Source organism: Eschscholzia californica, unplaced genomic scaffold, assembly GCF_041429995.1.
Source record: "Eschscholzia californica isolate CP2 unplaced genomic scaffold, dmEscCali1.0.p SCAF_1, whole genome shotgun sequence".
NCBI lineage: Eukaryota > Viridiplantae > Streptophyta > Magnoliopsida > Ranunculales > Papaveraceae > Eschscholzia > Eschscholzia californica.
Genome location: NW_028238198.1, coordinates 79,230,979 through 79,254,616, shown reverse-complemented (window position 1 = coordinate 79,254,616; position 23,638 = coordinate 79,230,979). Strand labels below are relative to the sequence as shown.

General features: G+C 35.7%; 2 protein-coding genes across 3 annotated transcripts; both read left to right on the top strand.

The window, feature by feature from the left end:
• The first annotated feature begins 861 nt into the window (after nucleotides 1-861).
• LOC147569599 (TRAF-type zinc finger-like protein) lies at nucleotides 862-3,951 on the top strand. Its single transcript, XM_086656076.1, has 5 exons — nucleotides 862-1,354; nucleotides 1,651-1,786; nucleotides 2,688-2,825; nucleotides 2,918-3,039; nucleotides 3,583-3,951. The coding sequence occupies exons 1-5, from the start codon at nucleotides 1,311-1,313 to the stop codon at nucleotides 3,722-3,724; spliced, it is 582 nt and encodes a 193-aa protein (XP_086512202.1). The 5' UTR covers nucleotides 862-1,310; the 3' UTR covers nucleotides 3,725-3,951.
• Nucleotides 3,952-6,191: 2,240 nt separating this feature from the next.
• On the top strand, nucleotides 6,192-11,930 carry LOC147569598 (uncharacterized). Of its 2 annotated transcripts, XM_086656074.1 has the most exons (17): nucleotides 6,192-6,507; nucleotides 6,608-6,671; nucleotides 6,774-6,855; nucleotides 7,729-7,853; nucleotides 8,007-8,057; nucleotides 8,166-8,285; nucleotides 8,395-8,514; nucleotides 8,707-8,842; nucleotides 9,054-9,224; nucleotides 9,514-9,675; nucleotides 9,779-9,885; nucleotides 9,967-10,057; nucleotides 10,153-10,294; nucleotides 10,383-10,536; nucleotides 10,784-10,900; nucleotides 11,305-11,428; nucleotides 11,519-11,930. In XM_086656074.1, exons 1-17 carry the CDS (start codon nucleotides 6,375-6,377, stop codon nucleotides 11,762-11,764), a joined length of 2,145 nt encoding a protein of 714 aa, XP_086512200.1. In that variant the 5' UTR covers nucleotides 6,192-6,374; the 3' UTR covers nucleotides 11,765-11,930. The 2 variants fall into 2 exon arrangements, with proteins under 2 accessions (XP_086512200.1, XP_086512201.1); XM_086656075.1 differs by lacking the exons at nucleotides 11,305-11,428; nucleotides 11,519-11,930 and having other exon boundaries at nucleotides 6,250-6,507; nucleotides 10,784-10,904.
• Nucleotides 11,931-23,638: the final 11,708 nt, after the last annotated feature.

The window sequence follows — 23,638 nt, the reverse complement described above, 5'->3', positions numbered from 1 at the left end:
ACTACAAAAAGTTTTGTGGCGGACAACAGCAAACACCTCGAAGAGGGTCTCTGTTCCTTGAGGTCCTCTTAGGCCTAGACGAAGGGGGTTTCGACAAAGAGAATACTTTCCTTTGTTAGAATAGTGAAAGAGAGAGAGAGAGAGAATATGATCAGTAAAGAGTGAGAAGAAAGAGGAGAGAGAATGAACAACATTGAGAAACAGACTGAACAACATTGAAAGAGAATCAATATAAGAGAGATAAAGAGATAATCAATAGGAGAGAGAGAGAGAGAGGTAAGAGAGAAGAGAGTATTTGAAAGAGATGAAGATTAGGAGGCAAAGCGACAACTTTTTATTTTTTATTTTTTTTAATGACCCACCCCTCGATCCCACGTGCCTGGCCGAGTTAACCTCTTGGACATCCAAATTAACTGACTGAACCTCACACACGTTGAGTATTGATGACAAAGTTACCTTAAATACGAGATATGGAAATTATATCAACATCTCAGTTTTAATTCTGTCTTTAGAGGGGTGGGTGTTTTGGGGAAAAAATAATTTTTTCTAGGGGAAAAGGTGGAAAATCCAAAAAAAAAAAAACTTAAAACCCATTCCCCAGTCACACCCTTAAAGTCGCAAGACGGAGTTTGCCGACGACGACCAACGACTTTTTTGCTTCTTCTCTATCTCTCTCTCCTCTTTCCCTTCCCCTGTTTTTCTCTTTAAGTTTCGGCGAAGGGGAGAGCTTCTTCGTAGGAACCCTTCGTCTCTAGTTTCCTTAACGACTCCTCGTTTGGAAAGTGGTCTGAAAAACCATAGTACCAGACGAAATTTAGGAGAATGGGGTCTCCCTTTTGTCGGAACTTAAAGAAAGAAAGAGAGAGAAGACTAGAGAGAAAGAGATGAAATTTGTTAATGTTAAGATAGAGGTCATGGATGTTAATGGTGGAACTCGTGAGCAAATGATAGAAGGCGCCATAATTATAATGGAGATGGGAAGGGAAGAGAAAATATAAAAAATTGAAAAAATATTTAGATTCATATAAGGAGGAAAGGAAACAAATTATTGCTTAATATTTTTATTTCCACCCAAAATTTATTGCCCACGATACTTTCAATATTTCCCCCAAAACTTAGAGGTAAAGTGATAGGGCGAAATTTCGGAACAGTCGGCAGAAGGAATTGTTTATGTTTTATGATTAATATCAACTTTGGTCCATTCTTAACCCAATAATTACCCAATTATATTCAAAACTCTCAAGATCTATCTTACAATCTCTTTAATTTTGATCAAAGTCAAAAGGAGTAATTTGATTTTCTAGGGTTTCATGGCGATTCCTTCTGAACAAGCTACAAGCCTCTGCTCTCACTGGTAATACCCTAGATCTTATTCAATTCGTTTTTTCTATTTTTTTTTTCCTTTCACGATCTGCAATTAGTTTTAGGGTATCGTTTGTAATTTATCTTTCTTGTTAATCCCATGTTGTTTGTTGATCTAATTTGAACTTGTTTGTGGCCATAAGAAAAATTTGAACTTGTTTAATGTCTAATTTAGGGTTCTTAAATTTTGCTTGAATGTTTGTTTTATAATCAATTATATTGTGTATCTGATATGTTCGAATTTACTGGTTGGCCTATTTTGATTCATCATCTCTTGAACATGTTCAGTGACAGAAGTATTCCAGCTGCAAATATTGATCTGCATTATGCTCATTGTTCTCGGAATTTAGAACGATGTAAAGTTTGTGGAGACATGATCCCGAGAAGACACGCTGAAGAGCATTACCTTAGTGCACATGCTCCAGTATGTTGATATGCAATTTTATTTCCTATTCTTTGCAGATGTTATTTTTCATAGAGAGAATATGTTTGCTAGAGTCGTTCATTTTCTTATACAATTTAATGACTGATTAGCTAGTATACGAAGAAAGTAAGGGTTGTGATGAAATTTTCTTATACAATTCAATGTCTTGTTTTCATATAGGGTCTTTGAAGTAGTCTGTATTTGGATTGTTATCTTTGAAATTAAAGACATCCTCTAGGCACGCTGAATTGCCTCCAGTGACAAGAAAACTTGTTCTCTTTGAGGAGCTATGTGATTCGGGCAACACGTTGATTTTTCCATGATGAATCTTTAGTAGTTTCTTGGATAATTGAATGGTTTGCTTGAAAATATGCATAGATAGGGCTATGGAAGTATGAATATTTATGAAGATACATGAACTGATGAAAGTACGTGGAAGGGCGAAGGGGGAAAAGACATGTACAGTGTCGTTCCCATGATCCCAGGCAAAACTTGCCCAAAGGCATATCCCATCTCATCATGCCTGATAGAACATAGTTACATTATTATAGAGCACATTTAACCTTTTGATCCCACTTACGAGTAGTTTAGCGTTGTTGTGAGAAAAAAATATCTACATCATAGTAATGGGTCTATCTATCTACATTTGACATTCACTTCTAGTTGGACATATAAAGAACAATGTTCTTGAAGAGCAATAGTGGAATCAGTATCTCGCTCAAAGTTGGTCTTGTATTCCCCTTTTTGTGCTAATTTTCAAAGTACATTTAGCGAAGTAGGCATTGCCTTGTCTATATCTAATCATGATGCATGCTAAGAAGCAAACTCAAAGTAACAAATCACTTATCATGTTATATTTATATTTATGTTGGACATTGAGTCTATATTTGTATGAGAGCAGGTTGCTTGTTCGCTATGCAGTGAGACATTTGATCGTGAAGTTTTGGCAGTCCACCGAGGTGAAAATTGCCCCCAAAGGATCGTCACATGCGAATTCTGCGAGTTCCCATTGCCTGCAGTGGATCTTTTTAAGCATCAGGTCTATCATGGTTGATACTCATAGAAGAAACTAGACATTGACAAATTTACTACTGTATCAATTTTTTGAAATAATTTTGTTGCTTATTGCAGGTAGTCTGTGGGAACCGTACGGAATATTGTCATTTATGCAGCAAGTACATTAGGTTGCGTGAGCGACTTGACCATGACATCAGGTTTCACGGTTCAACAGATAGCACGGCAGAATCTTCCAGGTATAAAATTACCATTTAATCATTTATCTCTCCGTCATTTTGTTTGAGTATTTCCCTCTTTTGACTTAAGAGTTTGATAGTGACGTCTTTGGATCTTAAACCCTAATAATGTTATAATACACGTTCTTTTAGTTCCTTCCGTTTGTTAGAAGTATACCTTTCGGAGGAGTCACCTGGAGTTTTTCACTTAATTGATTATCGTGGAAAACCTGACCCGACCATGCAGAGTTGCAGACCATTTTTCGTAGTCTTCTCTTTTATTAGTTAAAATGACCATCATCTAGTACTTAAACTCGGTCATACGGCGTGTCGTGGTTAGATGGGTTGTGCCCGTGTACTTCGAATGCCGTACATGTGCTGACACGGCCCATTGTGAAACACTAGTAGAACTAGGGATGCCAATCTGGTTGGACCGGTGCTGGGGGTCCCAGCGCAAACACCAGCGAGCATAAAGTTCCTCAGTTATTGTTACATTTAAGATATTGTTGGCATTATTTCAAATTGTGAATACCATGAGATCCTTCAATCGTATGTAATGTGAAGGAATGGAAATGAGGCTGAAAGAGAGGAACGTGCAGAAAGAAGGCAACAAAACGCTTACTCGAAGAAACGTCTAATGCTCACAATTGCAGTAACAGGAATAGCTGTTCTACTTGGTTCATTTTTCCTGCAGAGAAAAAGTTGATGTCTTTCATCTCCAGTAATACAGTGGAGTTTCATGGGTTAATCATTTTCTTCGTCCAGCTATGTATTCGATTTAAATGGAACTGAGTTTCATTGAAACTTAAAAGGAAATCTACCTCTGTTTCAGTATAAATGAGATTTACCATTTCTATTGCTGCTACTCTTGTCTCTAATTTGTTTATGTACGATCGTAAAGCTTTTGTTATATAATAACCTCTCTCTTTATCATGACAGTAGTTTTAACTATAGTCCCCACTTGGGTAGTGTTGTTTGTAAGGTAGATTGGAAATGTTTGTGTGTGTGTCTTGTTTAAATGGGTTAGTTTTAAGTTTATTTGAGTTAGACGATTCAGATTTAGATTAGTAAGGCGAGTCAAACATCGAGAACTGAAAAGAAAAGGGAACGCCACCTTACTTGAGAACATCTTTGTTTAAATGTGTTTGCCCCTGATGCTATGCCTGGCCGAATCCTAACCTGCGTACTTGGCCTGGTTCAAATCTAGTGAGAGGAAGTGTTTGAGTTTCTCTCACTAGCCCAGGTCTGTCCAAGTACCTGGTTGGGATATTGGCTGGGCATATGACCATTTTGTGGTTACTAAAATATCTTGGGGATGTTGAGAGTTCCCTTGTGACTGGGTTCCACTGTTCGTTGGCATTTTCACCATTTTATGGAAACCAAGAAATGCCCTCATTACATATGAAATTTTGTCCACACTTATAAGTATTTGGAGATGTCACCGTCTCCGACACCCACTCCACAACAGGGAGGTTTCACGCTCGGCCCAACGACGGAAGTTCACGCTCGGCCCAACGACGGAAGTTCACGCTCGGCCCAACGACGGAAGTGCAAATCCAGACAGCTCAAATGCTTATTCTATTCATGTATCTTTGAATTATGGGTTTTTTGGGTTTACCCCCTCAAAACTAATCTGTAATTGGTAATTGAGCTTACCCCTTTGAATTTAGTATTTTTAGCAAAACTACTAAGGACATGTTTGGCGTGGGATGATAAAATCACAAATTACAACCAAAATCAATCTTTACTAATCTTATTACCAACCAAATCACATAATAAAAGTAAGGTGGAATAACTACGAGGAATCATATTGAAGGATAATTGTTCTTGGTAGTCATATTTATCTCACGTACGCCAAACACAACCTTTGTGTTTTTGTCAAAAATAGTAATCTAAGGGGGTAAACTCAATTTATCATTATTGAGGGGGGTAATCTCAATTTCTCATTATTGATGAGGGGGTAAGCTTAAAAAACCCTTGAATTATCTCTTTGTAATACATGAGCCTTGCAATGATGACTCTGTAATTTTTTCCCCCCGAAAAAACATATACATGTTTGTCTAAAACAGTTAATTGAAGTAACCGAAAAGAAAAAAAAAGTACTTGGGTTGAATCAATTGAGTCATAATCTATATGACAAATGACATAGGTTTTGGTGTCATAATCTATATAACAATTGAGTCATAATCTATATAACAAATGACATAGGTTTTGGTGTCATGTCATAACTTTGGTTTATAAATCTCGGTTGTCTAATTTTCTTTTGTAATCACGACCATTCATTTTAAAGAGGCTTTGAAATGATAGATATTTAACCGTCAAAATAACTACCCATTCCCTAAAAACTGTCTAACTCTTTTTCTCTTTTCTCCCTTCAAACAACTCAATATAATCTCGGTTATTATTTTAAATTAATTTTTATTACTTCAATATTTGTATAAGACCAAAATATTTGATAATTTTGTATAACATAAATATAGAAATTTCCTTGCGCTACTGGCACGGGCTATACCCAGGGGCGGCAACCAGCCTGAGGGCCTCCACTCTGGAGTTTTATGGACACTTTCTTGAATAAATAACTCTACAACTAAAATTTAAACAAGGCTCTTGTTATAGCTCAGTGGCAGGCGATTAGTTTGTAACCTTGAAGGTCCAAGGTTCGAACTCCATCTAAGGCAACATTAATTAGTTTCATTTTCTACATATACAAAAAGGACCCCCATCTTTTACTTGGTTTTGGGCCTCACAAATAGTTGGCCCGGCCCGGCCCTGGCTATACCCTAGTCAAATACAAATATCATTGAATGTATATAGTTACACGGTAGTTTACGTAGTTCATATGTAATCATATAAATTTATCTATATCAATAACGTTTAGAATAAACATCCAAGATTTGGAAGTAAGTAAAAATTCTCTAGATACTTAACCGACCAAAATCCAAAAATATTTTCATTCTAATCTAATCTCATGTGAAAACACTTTAAATAAAGAACTTATAGGAATAGTAGGTTGATAAATAGAAGAGAATAATGACAACTGACAATGAAAATAGTATATAATCAAAGAACGTCCTTTAATTAAGGATTCTCTAAGCCCTACGTACCCATAATTCTAATACAGTTTCCTAATTAAGAACACTTACTAAAAAGTCCTAATTTGTCTTAAACCACACAATTTCTTACTAAATTTTAATCATATACTAATTTATATTCAAATCCTCATTAAGGTAATTTTTTTTTTCTCGGTAAGACTAGCATTTAATAGAAGCTAGTTTTCTTCAAGAAAGAAGTATATATATATAATTAACTAATGGTCGATTCTTAAAAAGTACATCAAAGAATAATAATAATTAAAGATGGAGACTAATTTGTGTGATGCATGGAAGAAGAAAAACTTGGTTTTGATTTCATGGATATTAATCTTTTCGATTCTTCTCTTGGCAAGTAGTACTTCTCAAGCTCTTCTAACAAAAGACATTCGAGTTAATGGTACGTTCGGAATCTTAATTAACCTAAATAATATAGTACTTATTAATCTCTTGAGTTAATTATGAGTTTAGAATCTAATTAATTAATTATGTGGGTTTAGAAGTATTTGCATTGAATGTATCAAGAGAGCCTGGCAATGGATCATCAAAACCAGTTCAAACAAGGTGAACATTAATGGAGTTCTCTCTCCCTCTCTCTCTCTATATATATATATTTGGAAGGAAATTAAAAAAATACTGAAGAAAATTTGGATGTGTAAATTGCAGGCAGAATATCAGTAACAACATTGTTGATCAACCAACATTATTGGCAACCGGTGGAGTCCAACTTCACGTAGATGATGGTCATGTATGGATAATTTCTTAATCACTTCCCTAATATATATATATATATATATATATATATATATATATATATATATATATATATATATTATATATTATATATATTCTTATATTAATCCGAATGTATATATATATATATATATATATATATATATATATATATATATATATATATATATATATATATATATATATATATATATTATACGATAGTTTATATATAACATGATGTTTTATGCATGCATGCATGTATAGTCAAAAATCACAATCTTATACACCACCACCCACAAAACATTAGGAGAATATTTTGATTTGAATGGTTTAGTATAACCTCAACAACTAATAACTCACTTGGTAACTCACGTACTTTGGAGGTCTGAGGTTCGATTTTCTTTTTAAGTTATTAAAGGTATAAATAAATAAGTTAGTTGGTGTTTAGGCTCTTTGATAGGTTAGTTAGAGTGTTAAACTTTAGGCCCCTTTGGTTGGCCTACATGGGTTTCACTTAGGCGGTTATCGTGCTTATCACATCTTGATGATATATCAGATTTGCCTTGAGGAAGCCCGCCTATAACACTTACAAGGGGTGCCTTTAAAACTCCATAGTTTCTATAGGACTAAAGGTATGAACAACAACAAAAAAAAAAACAAATCATATTACAATTTTCTAGACATTAATTAGGAGAGGAAATTGCTCTTAAGCCTACTCTAGTATTTTTAATTCTTTTAGCAAATTTTCATTATTTAAGCTTGTAGTCACAGCGAGGAGAAAAAAAAATTATGATGACAAAAATATTCTTAACGAAAGTTGCTTCCATATTTTTTTTGTTTGGGGTACTTATCATGTTTAATGTTATCTTACCTTATTTCTTTACAGGTGGTGATGAATAATGGTATTGTCGAATTGACATTGTCAAATCCTGATGGTCTTGTGACAAGCATTCGGTTAAACAATTCTGAAGAAAATCTACTTGAAGTTCGGGACACCGAAGACAGTAGAGGGTATGTATTGAATATATCATCTACTCCACAAACAATAACTAAGTTCGAAATTATATGCATCGATTTAAAAGATTGTCGTATGTTTAATTTGAAAACAGTAGAGGGTATGTATTTTTGTGTTTTTTTTTTAATTGAAAATGCAATATCCAATAGGTACTGGGATGTTGTTTGGGGTGGATCAGGAACTAATGGAGCAATGGATAAGTAATCTCTCTCTCTCTTTGTCTCTTCTTTTGGTTAGCTTTTGACGATTTTCATCTTCGAGTTTTGAAAAAATCTAACTGCAATGGGTGTCTATTATTGTATTTGCAGGTTGAAAGCAACAAATTTCAAGGTTATAGTGCAAAATGACAACCAAGTAGAAGTTTCTTTCACAAGAAGTTGGGATCCCTCTCTCACAGGCAAATTCATGCCTGTCAATATAGACAAGAGGTTCATATTATATAACCTTTTCTTATTCATATATAACATCACTTCATTCTTCACATAAAAGACCCACAAACTAATACTAGTCCATTGGATTACAAACAAACAAACACAGGTATATCATGTTGAGTGGTTCGTCTGGTTTCTATACTTACGCCATTTTTGATCGATTGAAAGGTTGGCCTGATTTTGGCCTGGGTGAAGCCAGGATTGCTTTCAAGCTCAATGATAAACTGTAAGCTGACACTAAATTCTCCCCATCTTTCTTTCTTTCTCTTAACCAAACCCACATCGCCAAACTAGTTTGTTTTTTACATAATGCAGTTGATAATTGTAACTCTCGTATACGTGTATGAAGTTTTATCGGACTCCGTTCTTTGTTGCGCGAATGTATCTTTAACTTCCTTGCAATTAAAAAAACTTTCAGGTTTCAGTACATGGCCATAACAGATCAGAGGAGAAGAATAATGCCATCAGCGAGAGATCGTCAAACCGGTCAACCGTTGGCTTATCCAGAAGCAGTTCTCTTAACAAATGCAGCCAATCCAGATATTCGAGGAGAGGTAAACGGCTTCTATAAATTGAATTTGCACTAATGCATATTTTGAAAGCATTTAACCATGCACTTATGGTCCACCCAATCGGCAAGGCCTTAAGGACTACATAGGTGTTCGTCGTTTTAGGCTAAATCAGGATTGATTCAACAAAGTCGATCTCGAAAGGGAAGAACGCTGAGTAGGAAATTGAAACTCACTCCCATTCTGTATTGTGCAGGTGGATGACAAGTACCAGTACTCAACTGAGGATAAAGACAATGGAGTACAAGGATGGATTAGCTCGAACCAAGGCACGGGATTATGGATGATAACACCCAGCAATGAGTTCCGTACAGGTGGACCGCACAAACAGGATCTCACCTCCCATGCTGGACCTATATCCCTCTTTGTAAGTATCTCAATCTTTCCAATCATCTGTCTACCACTAGCTTTATAATATTTGCTCTATTACGAAAACGAACGAAAGCTTATTTTGCCCACTCCGAGACTTCAAGGTATGACAATATCATTTAAAAGGTTTTGGCAGACACTAGCTAGCAAGCACTGTTTTGATGGTTTACATTTTAGACTGGTTCATCTTTTTCTCGATAAGGATTGGCAAGAAATCATCCAGAAATCTTCTGATTATATATACCTTGTTACTGACATATTTGGATTTGTGGCATGCTGTTTTTCAGATGTTTATAAGTAGTCATTACAGCGGAGAAGAGTTAGGTCCGACCTTCGTAAACGGAGAGCCATGGAAAAAAGTCTTTGGCCCTGTTTTCATCTATCTTAACTCAGGTCCAGCTAACGACGCGACTCTGTATGATAAACTCTGGGGCGACGCAAAATCTCAGGTTTTTTTAATTCCATAAAGTTTTGAACGCCTAAGTTTAAGCAGTTACGGTTTGATCTTTATATATTTTGTCTAACCAATGAACGTCCCGAGCCTTTTTTCAGTTGGCAACGGAAGTCAAAAGTTGGCCGTATGTTTTCCCGGTTTCAGATGACTTCCCTTCTTCAGACCAAAGGGGTACTGTCACAGGCAAATTATTAGTACGAGATAGGTATATTACCTCTTTCTCAAAAAAAAAAAATGTTCTGTTACTTGCCGAAGTTTGTTTTGTTAACATTTTATATTTTGTTAGATATGTCAATCAAGCCGATATAGCAGCGAAATTCTCTTATGTTGGTTTGGCTCCTCTTGGAGAAGTCGGTTCATGGCAAAAAGAATGCAAGGTTAATATTCTTATTAACTTCTAATACTATTAACTAGTTAAGATTTGAACGCCGTTGACATTATCAGCAACGTTTGCATGTCATTTCCTTTTCAGGGCTACCAGTTTTGGACAACAGCCACCGCTGATGGATCATTTTCGATTCCTAATGTCCGAGCTGGAGAATATAATCTTTATGCATGGGTTCCTGGTTTTATTGGAGACTACAAATACGCCATTAATATTAACATCGCACCAGGTTTAAAATCTCCTAATAATTTGTTCTCCTTAGTCATTTTGTTCTTGAAAATGTCTTGGAAATTGGGATGATAATGGTCATACTGCAGGATCTATAACCAATCTGGGTGAACTTGTATATGAGCCTCCAAGAAGCGGTCCTACCTTATGGGAGATTGGTATTGCGGATCGATCAGCTGCTGAATTCAGAGTTCCTGACCCGATTCCTGGATACATCAACAAACTCTATACCAATTTCGACCAGTTAGTTTCTTATGTCACATTAATCATCTTATTTGTCTAAACTAGTAAAGCTCTTGTTATTGGTTATTATGTTCTCATTTCCAAGTACAGACTTGTGCTTTCAGCAAAACAGTATCTCACACAAACTTCGAAAACCAATTTTAATCAAATCAAAAGAGAAAAAGAAAAATAGGAATTTGTATTAGATCTTTCGGCATTTCAGTTATGAAAATCAGATGAGCATATCTAACCGATCTTCTATCTACAGTTTCCGCCAGTATGGAATATGGGATCGGTACAGTGAAATGTATCCTAGAGGAGATCTAGTCTACACAATTGGTGTCAGCCAACACTCCAAAGATTGGTTCTATGCACATGTACCACGGTAATATTATCGCCTCAATTCTTAGTTGGTGGTGATTTTTTTTCCATTTACTGAATTTGAATTGATGACTCAAAAGGACCCAGGATGAACCTCAATCAGTCATTCAGACGAGTCAAACATCACGAGTCAAAAAAAATATTTCTGAAAAATCTAACTCAAGTCAATTGAGACCTCGAGTCAGACTTCACATCTGACTTAAGAAAGATCACCTTAGTGAGTCAGTCTCACAGCAATTTGCAAGTAAAATTCGTAAACTAACATCAACCTAATCGTATCATCTTTCCTCCCCTTATTTCCTCTACATGTTTCCTTACCTCAAGATAAACGAGAACTTTTGTTGGCTTGAATTACTCTCTTGAAATGGAGTCACGTAAAAAATTGACATAATTTTATTGGCAATGCAGGAAAGTTGGAAACAACTCCGTACCAACGACATGGAGTGTTGTATTCAATCTCACAGAAGTACCGAGAACGGGAAGTTTTAAACTTCAAGTAGCCATTGCATCCGCCACCTATGCCGAATTGCAGGTATGTGTTATATAAAACGTAACCCTTTTTATACTATTGAAAGTTTCATTGCCTCGGACAATCTGCACTCATTACATGTAAATGTAACAGGTTCGGGTCAATAACAATAACGCAAACCCTCTCTTCACAACTGGGAGAATAGGAAAGGATAATGCCATTGCGAGACATGGAATTCACGGGTTATACTCGTTATATAGTATCGATGTGCCTGGTTCCTTACTTTTGGTAGGCAAAAATAGCATCTTTCTCACTCAAACACGAATTGCGAGCCCGTTTCATGGATTTATGTACGATTACATTCGTTTTGAAGGTCCGCCTCCTCCCCCATCTGTCTAGTTCACATCGTCTTTACGATTCTTCTTCTTGTTGAATATTTGGAGGCACAGTAAGTTTTGAATAATTAAGTCAACCTTCATGGTACTGTCATGAAAGGGATAAGAGTTCGAGTTGTATATATTAACGACAAAATTCAAGTCATTAATATGAACAATCAATTTCCATATAATAACGTTATTTATATCTATAAATATATATAAGTTATAAATACAATTGGTAATATCTTCTCTTCATCGTAATTATTTGTACTTGTAAACAATCGTTTTCGATGCTTTTCAAACAAGCATATTTATACCATTATAAGTTTAACCCAAGTTCAATAAACTATGGAATCCACCTCTTCGAGGAATTAAACACGAGACTTTCAGAATTTTAAAGTTTACGTCTACTTTATCCACCACTTGACCTACCAAATGTTAACTATAGACCTAATTGTTGGATTCAAAATACAAAAGAGTGTAAGAGTTGTACAAGATCAATACCAGAAAATAGGGACATCAACAAGCATTAACTATGAGTCATGGTACTCATGATAAATGTATTTACTTACTAGATCCAAATGGGACATGTTATGATTCGCCACTTGAACACAAAATTATATTTGCCACATAAAAACAAGAAAATGTATTATTATGATTGGTTGACTAATTGTCATTTTCGATCTTGCAAACGGAAAATAATAATTTTCATTTCACACGTTGATACATAAAGACATTGTGTCTATAGAAAATTTGTGATGGATATTTTCCAACATATTGAATCAATAGAGAAAATGTCTTCTGGACATTTCTTGATGATATGTCAATAATTTCTTTTATTAAAATGTCTATTTATGTCTTCCAGTTTCCAGAGACATTATCTCTCCAAATAACATTAGGAATATTTTTTTTTTAGAATATCCACAGATGTCCACTCCACAAATATCCAATTCCTCAAGGCATTGATGGACACGTGAATGTCCATGGATGTTCCTATACACTATCCCCCGAGGTATACTTTTCATTCTCAAATGATCATTCGATCATATATGTAAGAGCATCGATACAGCTTGGGGATACCACAAAATTATCCGCCAAATGTATTTGTTAAATCAACACCGGTATTTGGTTGACAATACATGACCCAAAACAACAGGAGAAAACAAAATTTTCACATGACGGTGGTATGACATTTGTATGAGACCAAATAACATTTTCCTTGTGAGATATGTCAACATGTTCCCTAGGGGTCACTAAATATTGTACCTATTTCAATATTTCTTGACTGAGAATAGAAAAAATTAGGGCTCATTTGAGAAAACATATAAAAACTTATTACTACTATAAATAAAGAAGGACAAAGCATAAAGGGAAAGGGAAAACACATCGAGGAACTATAATTTTTTGATTGGAGAAGAGTCTGTGACAATATATTGTACTTCCCCGACCATTGAATGAATGATGAAGTTAACATGACATGCATAATAAGTGTCTGAGTGGACAATAAATTAGCTTGTCATACTCAATATTCAAGAGTATTGGCTCTTCATTTTGTCAAGGGTTAATGTCACTGATTAATTCGAATTTATTGTTCATTTCCTTAGTCGGTTGGCCCTCGGAATATTTTTCTCCAAATGGGATACCGAATACTTAACATAATAACTCCTTTCAACAAAAAAAAAGAAAAAATACTTAACAACTGTTTAAGTGAGACATAAATCAAGTCAAAAAATAAAAAGTAAGACATTTTTTATTTGGCCCCCTACTTTGTGACCAGCTTCCTTTATGACTATCTGTTTTCCGTAAATTCAAATATGTCCCACTGTTGTTAATGTAAATGTCATAACTACCCTTCCTATATATTTTTTCAAAATAAAATTAATTAAATAGAAAACATGAATTCCACCTCACCTCTCTCCCCAACACACCTCTCTCTTTCTCCAACTCACCTCTCTTTTCTCCGACGAAGGTCGTCGACTGGAAAATTTTTCGTCCGACTAAACATAAAAAAAAACTATCTCTCTCTCTCTCTCTAAACACTCCGACGAAGGGGTTTTCCCTTCGCCGAAGCAAGGTCTGTTCGTGAACAGACCTTCAAGATACGTTCACGAGCAGACCTTGCTCCGGGGGAAACCCCTTTGCTGGAGTGTAGAGAGAGAGAGAGATGAGAATTTTTTTTTTAATGTTTGAAGGTCGCTGGTCGGAAAATTTTCCGAACGGTGACTTCGGTCGGAGAAGAGAGAGGTGAGTTGGAGAGAGAGAGGGGTGAGTTGGAGAGAGAGAGCGGTGAGTTGGAGAGAAAGAGAGGTGACGTGGAGAGAGATGTGAGGTGGAAATCATATTTTCTATTTAATTTTATTTTGAAAAAATATATATGAAGGTAGTTATGACATTTACATTAAAAAAATGTCATATTTAAATTTACAGAAAACATAGAGCCATAAAGAAAGTTGGTCACAAAGTAGGGAACCAAATAGGAAATAACTAAGTAAAACAGGGAGTCTGAGGACTTTTTTTTGGAATCTAAGATACTGTTTTGTAGCTATATTTCATCCGACCAAATCTTTTTCATGTAAATAAGTATAGATGGCCATGTGAGGAAGTGGCATACACTTGTATGAGAATCTAGCTAGCAATTTTTATCTAAGGCCGATTTATTGCTCAATTACAGAGGAGAGATTTCATCATTACTACTTCAAGATGAATTTCTAAATCCCTACCATAAAATCCCTTATTTATTTTTCTGCTGAGAAATGTTTCACATTGTCCCTCCAGGAAGATATATATATATACAAAAAGATATGTGAAGATCAATTCAAAAAAAAGATGAGTTAATTCCTATATGGCCCCCTACTTTGTGACCAGCTTCCTTTATGGCCCCTTTTTTTTTTGTAAATTCAAATATGGCCCCCTATTTTCATGGAAATGTCCTAACTACCCTTACTTTAAATCTTTTTTCAAAATAAAATAAAAAAAACAAACATAATTCCACCTCACTTCCCTCTCCACCACTTATCTCTCTCCACCTCACCTCTCTTTCCAAATCATCTTTCTCTCTCTCCAACTCACCTTTTTCTCTCTCCACCTCACCTCTCTCTCTCTCCACCTCACTCTATCTTCTCCGATGAAGGTCGCCGGCCGGAAAATTTTCCGGCCGGCGACCTTCAACCTAAAAAAAAAAATGTTTTTTTTTTGTTTACTCTCTCCCTCTCACTCTAAAAACTCCGGCGAAGGGGGTTCCCTTCGCCGATACAATTAACTCTTCAGCTGCATTATTTTGTCTCGACGATACAACATCTAGTGATTTCTCACTCTCTATTGTTAGTCTAGCATCAGAATTCAAAGGTTTTGATCTTTCTCTCTGTGGAAGCAAAATACGCCTTGCTTGAATACTAGTTGACTGCATCATACCTGAACATAATTTTCAAACCAACCCAGACAAGAAAAAGACACAAAAATCCCAATTTTGTTTTCACAATAGCAAAACTTCAAAAGGGCAAACCCTAGATTATGAAGACAGAACATTCAAAAGCTAATAATATCAAACTAATTACTTGACAGAACAAAAAATTTAAAACCCTAGAAAGAAAAAGAAAGGTACCTAGGGGTCTGTGGCGCTTGAAGGTGGCCTGAACATGCCGGAGGAATTCAGGAGGCGAAGTAGAAGAAGAAGAAGAAGAAGACGAATTAAAAGATCGAGAAGTATTATTATTAGTATCAGCCAGGATCTTAATAATATTATCTTTATTAATTGGTAGGTGAAGAAGGGGCTGATGGAAGGTTAGCCTCCCTTTCCATGACCAGATCTTAACGGCATTTCGAAGTTTTCTAAACAAGGAGAAAGCCTTTTCTTCTTCTTCTTCTTCTTCAGTAATGATAAAGATGGAAAATTGTTAGGGTTTTGTCCATGATATGAAATGATGAGATGATTTTGTCCATGATCTGGTCTGTTCTTCAACAGACCAGATCGGGTCTGTTCTTCAACAGACCCGTACTCCGGCGAAGGGAACCCCCTTCGCCGGAGTTTTTAGAGTGAGAGGGAGATGAGAGTAAAAAAAAAAAAAAAATTTTTTTTTTTTTTTAAGGTTGAAGGTCGCCGGCCGGCGACCTTCATCGGAGAAGATAGAGTGAGGTGGAGAGAGAGAGAGGTGAGGTGGAAAGAGAAAAAGGTGAGTTGGAGAGAGAGAAAGATGATTTGGAAAGAGAGGTGAGGTGGAGAAAGATAAGTGGTGGAGAGGGAAGTGAGGTGGAATTATGTTTGTTTTTTTTATTTTATTTTGAAAAAAGATTTAAAGTAAGGGTAGTTAGGACATTTTCATGAAAATAGGGGGTCATATTTGAATTTACGAAAAAAAGGGGGTCATAAAGGAAGCTGGTCACAAAGTAGGGGGCCATATAGGAATTAACTCAAAAAAGATATGTGAAGATTCTCAAAAAAAAAAAAAAGATATGTGAAGAAATTCCTTCAGATCTATAGATTTCTTCCGATTCTACAAACAAATGATTTTTTTTCTTTAAGGAACAGAAAGAGCAAAATTTCTATTTAAACTCGTGTACATGGCTCTGCTTTGTGTCTTACTACTCATAACTGATGTGAGATTACTTTCCTACACACTCAAAAACCACATCATAACATAAAACTAGAGATATTACACTGATAGCAATTTATAGGGTTGTGTTAGTCCGCTTTCGCACTTTCGGGACTACTAGCAATATCGTTCAATTTAGCGAGACAATACCTCAAGCCTTTAAAACACAACGCTAAAAAAATGTGCATAAACCTTATGTTGGACACCAATTCTATCACTAATTAGTGTGTAATACTTAACAACACGGTCTTTCAAGACCACATCATAAAAGAAACTATCCACGTCATGCCCGAACAAAGAGATTTATAAAAGGACGCTGCATTCCCGATAAACGAAATAAAGTGTTGCCAATTCAGTGGCATACCTAATGATAATTCTGTCCCCAGAAGTGCATGTAAAATGTGTGAAAAAAACGTAGAGTAAATAGACCCAACCTTATTTTAATGTCCCAGTACGAGTGCACCATGAGGTTAGGTGATAAAAATCGTCAAGGTTACTAATGAATGCACTTCAACTAACAAAATCTGTACTATCTTCTTATTCTGCAACACCATTTATGAACTAGTTCTTTATTATTCGGTTAGTTTTCATTCATCGAATATGCGAATATTATCATCAAAATTAAATTAGATAAAATAAAATCTATTTTATTCCATTTTCTTTAAACTTAACTCCAGAGGGGTTAGGGAGTGTTAAGGATAAGTAATTATTCTCTCGGTTATAACTTAGTTAGATTAGGAGTAGTAAAGTTGTTATGAAACTGTTAGAGTTAGTTAAGAAAGACTTTAGAGTTAGTTAAGAAAAGAGTTAGTTATAACTAACTCTCTCTACTTTTCTGTTCTCTCTCTCTCTCTTAAACTCTATTTAAACTCAAGAGTTGAATTGTAATAGCTAATGATAATTGAATGAAATCGAAATCAATTCTCTTCTTCTTCTTTTCTAATATGGTAACAGAGCCTTCAACTTTTTCGACTTTCTCGATCAAATCAGGTTTAATTTTCTAATCTTTCTTCTTCTTTTCCTTTTCTAATTGTGATTAGGCTGAGTCTCTCCACACTTTTACAAGACTTAAATATATTGGTTCCACGAAATTAAGTAAACCAAGAAAAGAGTAATAGGAAATAAACAATGACATTAAATATAAGAGATTTACGTAGTTTAGTTTGTGAGAACTACTCTACGACGACAACTGTGCGATGATTTTCATTATGATAGGCAAACAAGTTACACAAGTAATTCGTGATATTTCGACATTAAGATATCTCTAGGGTTTTAGTTTTTATAGCTACTAAATCCGAATCTCACCGATCTACCGTCTCACTGACTTTCTCTTTCTAATTCTTGAAACATACAAATACGACTAACACGAATAAAAAGACATAACAAGAGCACTACTGCGCATACCATCCTTGCCTCGAAAATCAATCCTATTAACATGTTCAAAATTTCGCGATTGTAAAAGGGTTGGCGAGTCATAAATCGAATTAATCTAACCCGGGCCGATTTAGATTTCACGCCTTAAATGTAAAAGGGATATTGTAGCCTAACTTCTTCCTAATTAACGATTTTTTACACGTTCACGACTCTTTGGTGCAACAGTTGGACACCAACCTCTTAAGCCCATGAAGTCGTGGGAAGAGTCTCGGTGGAAGCAATTTGTCATCAAGATTTATCTCATGTAATTTAGACAATATTTGGAGTAAATAATGTAATAAATTTATTAGGCTTTAGGCCTCTTTCATCGTCGTGCTTTAGACCTCTTTCATTATAATTTAAATTAGGCGGTTATAGTGCTCATCACATCTTCATGATGTATCAATGTCTTGTAATGATTAACGCATTTCGTTGTCGATTTTTCAAAAGAAAAAAACATTTTTTGCACGTTTTTTTTTTTTTGTATTAAATTATCCAACGACCTTGGGCCTGGGGTGTACTTGATGTAATTCATCTACCTATAATTATTGAGTCGAAAATCACATGTGATGCAACTAGATCAGTGGACCCTAAAAAAACAAAAAAAAAAATATCAGTGGACCCTATATATTAACTGCAACACGAGTTAACCAAAACTGATTCCTAAATTTATCAAAAAAAAAAGCGATCGCCAAAAAATAAGGAAATAATTTTGTAAGAAGCTACAAATACTAAATAGATAATACGAATGGATCTTTTAATTTTCAACTTATAACGAGATCCATCTGAGGTTGAGTACATCTCTGGTTGAGATGTGGAAAAAATTGTCAGGTCAAAGCATTGCGACAGAATCATTGTTGGAGTGATAAAATAACTTCACAAAAGATTAGTCAATCCAATTTTATCTAATCGATTTGATTGAGTTGCAGAACTACCGATTAATCTTTTCTCTTTCTCCCTCTCCCACAATAACAAAGCAATAGCGCCACCTACCACAATCATCTCTCTTTCAGTCGAGGGGGAGAGGGGTAACAAAAGAGAGATGTTTGTGATAGAGGTGGTGGTCGACTACTGTGTCGGTACGATGAGAAAGATAAACAAAACTATTTTTGCAAAAACAAAGAATTATATTTGTTCATATGAAGGTAATAGATAAAAAATCTTGGTTTTTGGTATAGGAAGAGCACTATTTAGTAAAGGCAGTGCGTTAGAAATGTCAATTTATGTATTTGCTCTTCCTTTACCAAATCAGTTTAATTAAGGAGGGCGTTATAAGGATCACTTAATAAATAGTGCCAAAATAGAAGGACTTAGATAAAAATTAATAATAAATCTAATATTTTATTCACTTGTAGTTTCTCTCATGTAAACAACCAAAACCCTAATATCGTCACTACTATCAACATCACCATTGCTATTAAAAAACTTGCAAAATTGATCATCACTATAGTCTTAGTTTCGAGCTTTTAATGATGCCTCAAGATCTCATGAATGAGGAATCACCGTTAATGAAGGAGGCAACCTACATCAAGAAAGAAGATTCCTTTGACTTAAACGTAGGCATCGACTTAAACGAAACCATCGACTTAAACAAGGACATCGACTTAAACGAAGTTATCGACTTAAACAAAGACATTTATAATTAAAATAATATGTCTCAGGTAAAGAAATATCATTTCTGGTCTTCCTCTATGGTTGAACAAACGTTTTAGGGTTTTAGGTCGTTTTTTTTCGTAAAGAATTTTCAGTTGGATCGACTGAAAAAGACAACAAATTTCGGTAGGGTCGGCTGAAAAGGACAACAAATTTCGGTCATAATGGCTGAAAAAGACGACAAATTTCGGTTGAGTCGATTGAAAAAGATAACAAATTTCGGTCGGTCCCGCTGAAAATAGTAATAAATTTCGGCTGAGATGGCTGAAATTAGTCTGTTTTTTCAACCGCTCTGACCGAATTTTTTTAAAATTTTCAGTTGTTATTCGTGAATTTTTATTTAGGCTAAGCGAAATTTCTTTTATGTAAATGTCACTTATATATTTTTCGAGTTACATCCTTATTTATATTCTTCATTGCAATATTGATACATGAAATCTTCAAAAGTTACTTTAGTTAGTGTAAAACCCTAAAAATCTATGGAGAAATCAAGCAATAACAAGAATTACAAACTCTCTATAGAGATGAGTATTGTGTTAGTCATCTAGGGTTTAGGTTTCTGTCTCTATATCTCTCTTTTTGATAGAATCAAATAGATTTAGGGTTTTTCTCCTTTTCAGGATGTTTATCTCTCTTCTCTCTCTTTGATTTGATCGAAGCTTTTAGGTCGAACAAGATTCTCTCTTCTCTCTCGAAGGTTTTTAGTCGAACAGGAAGATACTTTCTTCTCTCTCTTTTGGTCCAAAATAGTTTGATGGGGGGGACCAAAGTATAAATTTGAGATATTTAAAAAAAAATGTTTAGCCCTCCCTATTCTAAAAAGAGTGCTCTCCCTATCTAATGCACTGCCTTTGCTAAAAAGTGCTCTTCCTATACCAAAACCCAAAATCTTTCATCCATATGTGCATCTCTCTTGCCATTGTATGGGTCAGTTGGTTAGAGCGAAACAACCGATTAATGGAGAAAGATTATGAAAAAGAGGCTTCCATAGAGAATATAATCACACATGTGAAAAGTTTGATACATTATTGGACTTGTAATCAAGATTGGAGTAGCACAACTCCTTTTAGCCTTTATATTAGGAATTGGAATGTCGTGAATAGGCTTTAGGCCTAATGTAATTTCTCTTAGCTTGCTCTTATTTTGGTGCCTTGGTTGGTTAACCATCTCGATTTCCACCATGATTCTGTTTTTGTTCTCCTCATTAATGTATCTATTTTTACCTTGTCCGAAAAAAACTATAAATTCCGATAAACTACATGACTCTTCTTTGAATCGCAATCCAACAAATATTTCTTATGTAAACATTAGTTTTTTTTGTTAAAATATAAATTAGAAAAATGGCACTATATCCGGCACGAGTCCCGTCCGAACCCCTACAAGCCGATATGTCGGATCAGAATTTGACTGGGACTCTGTGCCAGACATAGCACCACGGTTGTATAAATTAACAAACTAGACGTGCTTCACACAGTAAGAAAAGACTTTTTACAGAACATCAAAAAAGAACATATCAAAAGAGCACGCGTGTGATGTAAATACCCACTTCCCTTTCAACAGTTTGGAGAGACCACAATTAGTAAAAAAATATTGGCCATAATATTAACTTTCCTATATACAAGAAAATGGACAATAAAAGGATCTATGTATGTGGCAGTAGCAACCTATAGACTGAATGAAGTAAAAGGAGTAGCAAGGGTGTGGGGGAAGAAGCCTGCCCATGTTAACATTCCCCTTCATCAACACTCAACGGCGGGAAACAGCCCTAAAGTTAATGGATACGTACCTACTCCTCAGCACTAAACCTACACTTGAAGGAGGTAACCTCGAGATGCGTGACATTGAATAACTACAACATCACTATTGAAATGGTGAAACTGACATTACTATGACACTAGTAACCGGAATCATAAATTGTAGGATTATTTCCCAAATGGCCCTCAACTTTGTGACCAGCTTCCAGCCTGACCCTTTACTTTAGCAATAATTTCTGTATGGCCTCCTACTTTAGCAATAATTTTCGTATGACCTCCTTTTTCCGTTATCTTTAACTTTTCGTTACTCTCTCTCCTCCATCTCATTTCCTCTCTCTGCCAAATCACCTATCACGCCACATCATCATCTTCTTCGGCAGGGGTCGCCGACCGGTCAAATGTCCGGCCGGCGACCTTTAAATTTTTTTTATTCTCTCTCTCTTAATTTTTTTTTAACCTTCTTCTCTCTCTAGATCTGGTTCACCAGATCAATGGCCTGCAAACAGATCTGATCCACCAGATCTAGAGAGAGAAGAAGGTTTAAAAAAAAAATTAAAGAAGAGAGAGAGGGAGAAGAGTTTAATATTTTTTTCATATTTGAAGGTTGCCAGCCAGCGACCTTCACCGGTGAAGATGATGATGTGGTGTGCGGAAATGATTTGGCAGAGAGAGAGAGTAACGAAATGTTAAAGATAACGGAAAAAAGAGGCCATACGGGAATTATCGCTAAAGTAGGGGGTCAGGCAGGAAGCTGGTCACAAAGTTGGGGGACATTTGAGAAATAATTGTATAACAAAAAAAAGAGTTAATTTTTATTTGGCCCTTCTTTGTGACCAGCTTCCTTTATAACCCCCTATTTTCTGTAAAATTCGAATATGACCCCCTTTATTGATGTAAATTTCCTAACTACCCTTCCTATAAACATTTTTTCAAAATATAATTAAAAAGAAAACATAAATTCCACCTCACTTCCCTCTCCACCACTTACCTCTCTCCACGATACCTCTCTCTCCAACTCACCACTTACCTCACGTCACCAAATCTAGAGAGAGGTGAGTTGGAGAGAGAGAGAGGTGAGTTGGAGAGAGAGGTGACGTGGAGAGAGATAAGTGGTGGAGAGGGAAGTGAGGTGGAATTTATGTTTTCTTTTTAATTTTATTTTGAAAAAATATTTATAGGAATGGTTGTTAGGACATTTACAACAAAAAAAGGGGGTCATATGTGAATTTACAGAAATAGGGGGTCATAAAGGAAACTGGTCACAAAGTAGGGGGCAAATAGAAATTAACTCCAAAGAGAAAGTGGAATCATACATAAGCACTTCATTTTTGTTATAGGGTTTTTCCAGGTTAATATTATTTTGGCCCCCTAAACATGACTAATTCATCAAAATAACCCTCTAGAGATGACCGACTATCAAATAATAATCTTTTGCAAGTTTTCGTAAGTCAATTTTAATAGTTAACTATAATTTATTGTTTTACCCTTAATTTTAAAAGTATTCATTTCTCTATTCTTCTGTCTTATTTGTCTTCGTCGAAAACAATCACCGATACACCACCATCACCACCACCACCGCCCTCCGACCACCATCACCATCGTCGGTCTCTCTTTCTCTCTCTCTCTCCATTGTCTCTATCTTTTTTTTTTTTTTATCTTTCTTGCTTCCCTGTTATTATTTCTCTCATAAAAAATTCAACAAGTCCCAGAGATAAAGATAAAGGGGCATCTAGTTCCGTCTTCATGGCTAGAACAGGAGAAAAAACTGGTTAGGTTTATAGAGAGAAAAAAAGGAGAAGAGAGAAAGAGGAGAAATAGAGAGAGATAATGAGTGTATAGATGAAAAAAAGGCAGAAAGAACAAAACAGAGAGAGAAAGAAAGAATAAGAGACTGTGATAGTCCCACATCACTTCGCGAGAGCATATGAAGTATGAGCTATTGGTGAATGCTCAAGCTTAGTTAGTACCAAGGGCTTTTGGGATGGGCTCATAGAGCCTTCGCCGAGAACAAAATCTCATACCTGTGTGGGGTGGTAAAAGCAAGAACATTATTGTAACTGCCAAGGCTCGGGGCGTCTCAAAGGGTATCAGAGATGAGCACACTCTTAGCTGAGTGTGGCGATTGTGATAGTCTCACGTCGCTCGCGAGAGTGTCCGAAATCTGAGATATTGGTGAATGCTCAAGCTTAGTAAGCATCGAAACCTTTTAGTTGGGCTCGTAAAGCCTTTGCTGAGAACAAAATCCCATACTCGTGTGGGGCGGTAAAACACAGAGACAATATCGGCAACCACTAACGCTTAGAACGTCACAAGAGACCAGTGCGGTGATGGTAACAAGAAGGAGATGGAAAAAAGAAGAAAAAAAAATTAAATATGGTCGTCTGGCGAAAAAATTATAAGAGGGGAGGATAGATAAGTAAACACTTATAAAAATAAAGGAAAATAGGTAAGTAAACGACAACTATGGAGTTTGACTAACAGTTGACT